The following is an 8,904-nucleotide window of genomic DNA, read 5'->3' on the forward strand; positions in this document are numbered from 1 at the left end:
AAAAATATTTCCCTGACTCTTACTTTGTGCCTAAAATCTTACTGTTAATGAGGACAAAAACACAAATGCAAATAAGCCCAAAAAGTGTTTTATTAAATGTATAATCACCACTATAATGTTCATTCACTTCAACTGTAATTTCATAAACAATCTCTTAAATACTAGCCATGTTTAATCACATAACAAGCTTAATTCTAATGTAGTTGAGTCCTTTGGATGCTGAGTCGCAGAGATCCCGTGTTCCACAATGCCGCCGCCTACAGAAATCAAAACCTATCTGCATGTTTGCTGCTCTGCCGCCGCAGCAGGCGAAACCAAAGAGGTTCTCGTGTCCCGAGACGACGGGGTGCACCTTTAAACAGCCCACAGGAGGGAGATGCCCTCCGTGAGTCCACCGGGAGGTGAAAATAAAAATGAGAAATGATTAACAGGTGAGGGGAAACTACAGAAAATTCATCAGTTTGCTTCGTTCTTTGAGGCCTCGTCGAAGTTCTCCACGAGATCTGCAAAACAAACCGGCAGCAGCGTGGGATTAGAAACACTGACGCTTCTCCCGGAGCCACAGGGCACATTTATGCAGAAAGTAACAGATGAAATGGTGCAACCTGGTTTAATCGAATCGAATTCAGAGATTTCTACCACATCTGTGCCCCCCCATACCTGGAACGTCGTCGTCCTCCTCCTCTGCATTCTCCTCCTTGACGGCTTTCAGGTCCATGGCTGCTGAAACAAAATCAGAGGATTAATCCAAATACAGTTTTTTATACCACTGGGACCAACGGATACATGAGAGAGAACACGTTTCAGTCCACTTGTTGTGCACAACTAAACAAACGGGCAGAAACATTGTCAGGGTTTGTTCCAGCCAAACAGGATATCTACGAACACACCCTGATCAAAGCTCCAGAGCGGCTCCAGACTTCAGTACGGTGAAGCAAAACACACAGAGTGAGAGTACACACGTCTAGTGCAGGGGTGTCAAATGTGTGGCTCACAGGCCAGAACGGGGCCGCAAAAAATCCATTCTGGGCTGCAAGATGAAATTTGCCAGATGTGGGAAATGATGACGTTACCCACAACATATTAGAGCACCAGGGGCGCAGAGCGGCTTAACATATTTTCTTTCTATTTCGCTATATTTTTAAATTCCAGCTAATTTCTTAAGCACATGGTGACCTGAGGCACGACGCTGAATTTCCAGTTCAATAATTATGAACTTCTTAATGGCATATTAATACTTAATTAACTGCACTAAAGCAAAGACAGATGCAGAGTTTCCGTTATATACAGCACAAACTGACCTGAAGTAGGCCAGACCAGTAAACTTTACTCCACCAGTTTTCTCAAGGTCACGTTTGCTTCTAATCTCATCAAGTTTAATCCAGATTGAAAACAAACAAAACGCTGCTGTTTAAACCTGTTGAGAGAAACAAACGCTACAGGCAACATGTTCAAACACCTTCAGCTGCGATGTCTCCTCACAACTGAATATTTTATGTCAACAGGGTGTTTAGTTTAGTTTTTTGGTTGGTTTTTTTTTGGCCAGCAGGAACAGCTGAACTCTGCTCCTGTGGCTGAAGGCCCGGCTCCTCTCTCATCACCTACTCCCAGTATCACACAGGTTTTTTGTTTTTTTTTCCCCTTTTTCTGCGAGTGTGTGTGTGTCTTCTGTGCATGTGCTCACATTGCCGCGGGAACTGCTCGGCCAGCTTGCGCAGGTTGCTGAGGCTGTCCGCTCCCAGCTGGCTCAGGATGCCTGGCAGCATCTCTGTCAGCTGTTTGGTCTCGGCGTGGCCCGTGATGGCGAAGGTGTTGGCAGACAGAGACGCCTGGACTTTGGGGTTGTTGAAGTGGATGACCGTCCCGTCGTCTTTGATCATGTTGACCTGGGAGGAAAGAACAGAGGCGGGACGGGAACCTTTAAAGTCACAACTTATTCATCTCCCGGACGAATCCCCAAAACGCAACCAAACTTCTGCGTTTCCACTTGAAACTGTTGAGAAATGGGGGCCTTTTGATTGTGCTCTGATGGAACACACACTGAAAGCTCTCTAAAAATACAGACCTGATTGGGGAACGATCCGGAACGATAGGCACTCACTTGCCTCATCACATGGCGGCGATAAAAGATTCAGGAGTGTCAGACAAAAATAAAGGGAATCCTAAAACCCGCACAGATGTGGAGGAGGGAGTTTACCTCTTCTATCCCTGCGATGTTGTTCACCGCCAGCTTCTTCAGCGAGCCCTGCAGCTTTTTGTCATCGGCTGTTGCCGTTTTGTGGACGACCTTTTTCTTCCTGCGAGCCGTTCCCTGAGGAGAAGAAAGGATTGATAAGCAAATAGATCCAAATAGATCAAAACAATAAAAGTCACCACAGATGATTAAAAAAAAGCACCCCCCCCAAAAAAACAGTTAAAAGGACAGAAGCTGCATATTTTTATATTCAGTCCTTGTTCAGATCACAATTTTTTTTGAGAATTATAATAATTTATTATTAATTTATTATTAAGCATTATAATTAATGAAGTGCTTTTGACGATGTGAGATGGAAAAATTATGCAGGAGTGTTTTCATGACGCTGCTATCAAACAGTGAGCAGTGATCCACTGCAATCCAATTGACTGTTACAGAGTCATGGACGTCGGGGCTGCGATAAAAAAGTCTTGATTCCTTCGTTGATTGTTTCAGTAACCTTATCAGCAGGTCAAATAAATATACTAAGCAGTGCCATAAACACTAGCAGTGAGATTATAAGAGTTCAACAGTGCACACTAGTGGATCTGAACAACAGGTAGGCTAACACCATCCTTTCCAACGACTCCCATCCCTGCCTGACACGCTGAGGTTTTGCCTCCTGGCTCTGTTAATGGCTTCTTCACGTGTTAATGTTGCTCATGCTCCTTGAAACAATCCGTTTTGTTTATATAGTTCACGAATCAATAGTTTGAATTAAAAACCTAAACGATCACATCAAACCCTCTTAATGCTAATACATGTAACGCCACCTAGTGTGTGTCTGGGGACCTTGCAACTAAAATTGAACAGCCTTGTTAGTGAGGCCACAGATGAAGGGGCCAGCGGCTCATAAAGGGAATGCTGAGGTCAGGAGGAAATACAGAGCAGACCGATAACCATCACGACCCCTTTCAAATAAGCAGCTGAACCTAAAATAAATTAATTTGCAATACAACGCTGACCATTTATCAAAGAAATATAACAAAGAAACAGTATTAACGTAAAAGAACTGGACGTACCTTCCCACCTATCCGGACCTGAGCTTGGAGTTTGGCGAGCTTCTCCTGATTCATAGTGTTGTCCTGATTGTGGAATAAATAAAACCCGTTAACCACCGGGAGCACAGAAACATGTTGGCACAGCTGACTGCAGACACGCATGTGGTTTCTCACATCAACAGCATGTATTAGGTAAGACATCCAGTAATCCTCAACTACTCCCGTCACAAAAGTGCCAATAAAAACATCGGTTAGATCGGGAAACGCCTGTCGACACGAACAGAACACGAATATGAATCTTATCTAGTAACATAGGAACAAAAATGTAATGACTGTTGGCCGTAAATGTAGCGTTAGCTTAATGGGTTGCTATCCGATGCTAACGGTGCTAGTGCTAACACTGCGGCTAAGGAAACAAGCAAAAATACGATTTCTTCTGAGATACAACGACAGCACGACTCATCTTGAATCCAAAGGATACAATTAATTTGCTAAAATATTGACCACCATTTTTGCTCGCTATGTTTTACCTGTTGTAGAGGAATAAGCACACCCTGGTTGAACAGTTCTCGCTGCTAATGAAGCAGCAAAGCAGAACCACGTTAAGATACAGCAAAACAATGTACATCCGGTTAAGACTTTCGTAATATCTATAATCGCTTTATATGTTACGATACAGTATTAAATGTACTTTCAAGAAACAGAATAACGTCTTGAATAAGTTAAAATAAAACTTTTTAGAAGCAGTTTTAAGTCCTAAATGTTTAAATAGATGTATCTTTTTGAATTTTGATGTCTTTTAATGTTTTAATTTTAGGATTACATCCGGTTTTGTGCCGGTGTGTCGTCATCTACCTTGATTATCTGACACAGCACTGAGGAGCACGCGGTGGTGTGGATGTGACATCATATGAAGGCGGTCCCTCTGTGTCTGTAATGGGTAATGAAACCTGCTGACCAATAGGAAGCCGCGGAGATGGACACGTGACCAGATTAACGGAATCCCACTACCAAAATAATTAAAGAGAACATTTAAAAACTCTTTGGTATTTTGATTGTTCTCTTAAAAAAAATAATTCAGACTCGGTAAAAATGAGGAACAGTGAAAGAAATGTTTAATAATCCCCCTGGCCTGTGTTCTGAGTTCCACAATTTAGAGTATTTCATTGAATTTTTTTTTTTTAAAGGTGGGGTTTATTCTGAAGAGGGTGGTTGAGCTTCCGGGTCGAGGCTGTAAGAACCTCAGTCGGTCTGTGGGTCGGTCCGCGGGTCAGTCTTTGAGCCATTACTAGTCTCCAGCCGCACTTTGACACAAAACGCCGTCAGCATGCAGACGTCTCCGGTGAAGTTCGCCGCTTTCTGGCTCCTGCAGGCTCTCTTGTCGCTTTGGTGTTTCCAGGAGGTTGTTGAAGCGGCCAGCAGCAGAGGTGAGCTCTCATCCAGATGTTTTGTCAGAACAGTCGTCTTTCTCTTTGTGCAAACATCCTGGATCACTAAGTCAGGGGTGTTGTGTGATTCCTGTCCCAAAGGACTCCTAATCTCACTTTATCCGGGTTGAGTTCTCTTACCTGTTTTCACTGTTCAGACATCTTTACAGGCACGCGTATTCATCTGAGACTGCTGCTTTCCACTGAGATTACACCTGGTTATTGTGTAAAGGCAATAAAAAGCATAGAAACTCCTGGTTTCTGAAAAGGGATTGTCATTTTAAGGGCTATCGAGATTTCAAACATGGAAAGTGGGAATAAATGTAAAATCCACTATTGTTTTAGTATTTAAGGTTAAATTATAGAACAAGCTACATATGAAGAAAATGCCATTTAAGAATTATTATATATTCAAATTTGACTCATCTGTTCAAATGCAGTGAGTTTTTTTTTTTTTTAATGACATTATTGTGTTTGCATGGATTGAACAGGAAACTCAAAAGTAAGCCTTATTCCTCTGTAACATGTTCACATTTCCAGTTTAATTAAAGGGGCACTGTGTGAAGTCATACCTCTGTTGTCCATTGGGTGGCAGTGTTGAGGCGTTTTAGCTCAAGTTCTAAGTTCCTTGTGCAAACCGGGCAGTTTTACTGTTTTTCCAGTGCGATCACTGGGTTATGCACACAGGTCACATTAAGATGTAAACATTCAGAGGTGTTGTAGTTGTCTTTCATTCTCTATGTGCTTAATTCTCAACGTCAAAGTCATGGAAACGAACAGCGAAGGTGCAACAGAAGTTTACCTTTCAAACGTGGCCTAAACAGGTCGGAGCCTGTTGGGAAAACTGGTGGATTTTGGTAGACAAAACAAAGCAACAGCCCTGAGTGGGTGCAGGACTGATGTGAACATGTTCACCCAGCACAGGGAGCAGTATGGCGTAGAGCAGGGCTGACCTGTGACGAACGGAAGCGGCAAATGTTGACTCAATCACATCCACCACAGGAAAAACATGATCTCATTCTGCTCTCTCTGCACTCCCATGTAAAGCAACTCTTTCAGATTATTCTGATTTACTTTCACCCTGTTAAATATAGCTACACTATACGTGCATACCGTGTCAGTTATTTTCTGTTTCTAAGGTCCTGATTTGTTATTGTATCCGTGTGCTGTTCTCCTGACCTGGTGACGGCCTCTTCAGATTGAATTACTGCTCATCAGTTGTTGTCTTCTCACATTTCTGTCTGGACTGTATATTTGGGGCAGACACACCCTGCTGTAGAAATGGAACACCCGTTACACAAAGCTGCTGCGCTCAATAATGATTTTTTTTCCCCCTCTTTCCTTCCCTGCAGGGTTCGGAGATAACATCCACTGGAGGACGCTGGATGATGGCAAGAAAGAAGCTGAAGCAAGGTGAGATGAACACACACACACACACACACACTCTGAAGGTTTTCAGCTGTGTTGCAGAGAGAGTTTCTGAGACTGACTGAACATGGTTTGTGTGTGTTTTGAATCGACAGCGCACTACCAATCATGGTCCTCATCCATAAGAGCTGGTGTGGAGCCTGCAAAGGTACGGAGTTAAACCACACACAAGACAGAGAATGCAACATAATAATGAATATTTAAAAAGATTTAGATGGTAAGAATTTGTAATAAAGACACACCATCGGTAGATAAATGTATAATGGCCAACCTGGGAACTTTTCAAAAGGAGAAAAAAAAAAGCAGTTGGACAGTGGATTTGCAAAATATCTGAATGAAAGTGTAATGACAGTGTAGTTCTGTATTTCTTCTGTTTCTCACTCACAGCGCTGAAGCCCAAATTTGCTGAATCAAAGGAAATCTCTGAACTGGCGCACAACTTTGTGATGGTCAACCTGGAGGTGAGCGCTCATCAGTGTTAAGCCTGCCTCAATACGGCGTCTCGGTCAGAACCGTGGGGAGAGGTTGTTGTGCAGAATCGAATGTGAATTAGCCTCACAGTGACCAAAAAAAAACTAAGTACGATTTAAATGTCGATGCTTTAATGGGACAGTGCTGATATACGGTTGATTTTACATCTGTCTACACTTTATATCCCACTGCACCGCAGTATGATACATGTTAAACCTCTTTTTATTAAGTTTTAGTTGTCTAAATGACAGTTTTACAGTGGAAGCTCTGTACATCAGGATGAGGCTGATGGCAGGAAGTCTCCGTTGCAACATGAAGATGTTTTTCTTTTTCTCCAAACAGGACGAGGAGGAGCCGAAGGACGACGCCTTCAGCCCAGATGGGGGATACATTCCTCGGATTCTTTTCCTGGGTATGGGTGGGGGGGGGTCAAATCACCCCGTCCTGAAAACCCCTGGGTGCATTCTGGACTGATTACTGTCATTCTGGGTTGAAAACGGCCAGCAGCTGCTCCACTGAGCTCTGATGAACTTCTAAACACAGTGGTGGGAGGTGAAAGTTCAAGCCGCTTCTCCGGAACGAGTTAAACGACTCCAGAACTGGACAAACGGGATCTGAACTCTATCAATTATTATCTTTCCAGACATGCATGTGATGCAAAGGAAACAATCTAGCATTAATTCTGGCACCATGATTTTTGCATACTGTGCAGTTTGTGTGTGTCCAGCAGAGGGTGCCAGAGCACCAGCAGGAAACAGGGGTTCATGGGAATGACTGTCACTGTATCATCTTGGCACAGAGTTCATTTTTCACCTTCAGGGATCAGTCAGTCTATGGGGAATTTTTCATTTCCAACATCAATCTCAGTCACTCAGGGAAGACTGAAACCGAAAAGATAAATCTAAGTTGTCTTGATTTGATATCCGATATGAAGGGATCTGGTGCAGGGGATTGAATCCACATTTCGGCCTGCAAGTTGATTCATAAAGATCGTTTATACACATGGTAGAGTTGTCATGTAACTAAGGATTTGTACTTCTTTATTTTACCAAAGTTTATTTTTTAATCCGTACTTTGTGCTGTTTGAATCCACGCTCTTTCCTTCAGATCCCAGTGGGAAGGTCCACCCTGAAATCACCAACAAGAACGGAAACCCCAACTACAAGTACTTCTACAGCAGCGCAGAGCAAGGTAACGGTTTCTAAACCCCTGTCCCGCTGTGATCGCGGATCAGGCCCATTCCCTGCTGAATAACGCCGCCGCCGCCGTCTTCTCCCTCCTGCCCAGTGGTGTCCGGGATGAAGGAGGCGCAGGAGAAGCTGACGGGCGACTCCTTCAAGCAGGGCCACGCCGGGGACGAGCTGTGAGGGGGCGGCGCCGCCCCGCAGGCTGTAAGGGCTACGCTTCCTCTACTGGAGCCTGCGCTTCCAAACACACACACACACACCAACAACCCCCTTCAGTGCTCACACTCCACAGCTGACCCGACCCATCAGAAGTCATTGGTTTTTCTGTTTTTCATTTGTCTTGTATGATTTTACCTTGTTTTTGAGAACCTCTGTCAACTAAATGCCATATACTGTACCTGCCGTCTGTAGAGGATACGACCAAATCGAGGCTGTCGGTTACAAAGATCACACCTTCAGTATGCCAAGTTCTTGACAGATTCTCATTTCAGAGCCATAAAAAGTTTTCGTGTGCGAGGAATCCATGTTTTCCTGATCACTTTTCTTAGTTTCATTACAGGATGAGCACCTTGAGCCAAGTCGTAGCTCCAAATTACTGAGTCCACTTCAAGGTGGGAGCACATTGTAGGCATGCATGTTTCTAAAAATAATCCCACATGCAGTCAGTAATTCATTAAATCAACATTTCCCATCAGGCCTGGCGGTAGTGATGGTGACCCTCTGGTCATGAGAATTCTTTTCACAATAAAAGTCATCATGGTTCCTCTGCAGGGCGCCAAGTAACTGAATTTTCACATTTGAAGGTTTTTTTCTTTCACGCTCAGTACTGTAAATCCACATATGTACTGTACTTCATGCTAGCTGAGATCAATACTCCAACACGTCTGGTGAAGTGCTTCCAGAGATCCTCCACAGTCGCCTCAGTGCTTCAGTGAAACGACTCGCCGCCTCTCGCGCTGTACTTCTGACTCACGGGTCGTAACGTTTGGCAGGGTCAGCAAATCCAGCGTCTGTCGTGAACTTTGTGAAATCTCCGGTTTGTGTTCATTTACACTGAAGTCTCATTCACTGCACTGGAAAAAAAGTCTTTTTCTTTATTTTGAAGGATGTTTAGAAACCTTGCTGATGGAACCGTCAGTATTGCTCATTTCCTCGCC

The 8,904-nt window shown here is 43.7% G+C and overlaps 2 protein-coding genes across 3 annotated transcripts; one reads left to right on the forward strand and one right to left on the reverse strand.

The window, feature by feature from the left end:
* Positions 1-72: 72 nt before the first annotated feature.
* On the reverse strand, positions 73-3,853 carry LOC115405779 (transcription factor BTF3 homolog 4). 2 transcript variants are annotated; one of them, XM_030115484.1, is made up of 6 exons: positions 3,765-3,853; positions 3,256-3,318; positions 2,198-2,311; positions 1,685-1,886; positions 661-720; positions 73-503 (listed from the first exon to the last, which is right to left on the reverse strand). In XM_030115484.1, the coding sequence occupies exons 2-6, from the start codon at positions 3,307-3,309 to the stop codon at positions 457-459; spliced, it is 477 nt and encodes a 158-aa protein (XP_029971344.1). In that variant the 5' UTR covers positions 3,310-3,318; positions 3,765-3,853; the 3' UTR covers positions 73-456. The 2 variants fall into 2 exon arrangements, with proteins under 2 accessions (XP_029971344.1, XP_029971343.1); XM_030115483.1 differs by having other exon boundaries at positions 661-723.
* Positions 3,854-4,457: 604 nt separating this feature from the next.
* On the forward strand, positions 4,458-8,832 carry txndc12 (thioredoxin domain containing 12 (endoplasmic reticulum)). The gene is made up of 7 exons (XM_030115482.1): positions 4,458-4,661; positions 6,014-6,074; positions 6,185-6,237; positions 6,477-6,550; positions 6,903-6,972; positions 7,668-7,751; positions 7,848-8,832. Exons 1-7 carry the CDS (start codon positions 4,562-4,564, stop codon positions 7,925-7,927), a joined length of 522 nt encoding a protein of 173 aa, XP_029971342.1. The 5' UTR covers positions 4,458-4,561; the 3' UTR covers positions 7,928-8,832.
* Positions 8,833-8,904: the final 72 nt, after the last annotated feature.

Source organism: Salarias fasciatus, chromosome 18 (assembly GCF_902148845.1).
Source record: "Salarias fasciatus chromosome 18, fSalaFa1.1, whole genome shotgun sequence".
NCBI classification, from domain to species: Eukaryota; Metazoa; Chordata; class Actinopteri; order Blenniiformes; family Blenniidae; genus Salarias; species Salarias fasciatus.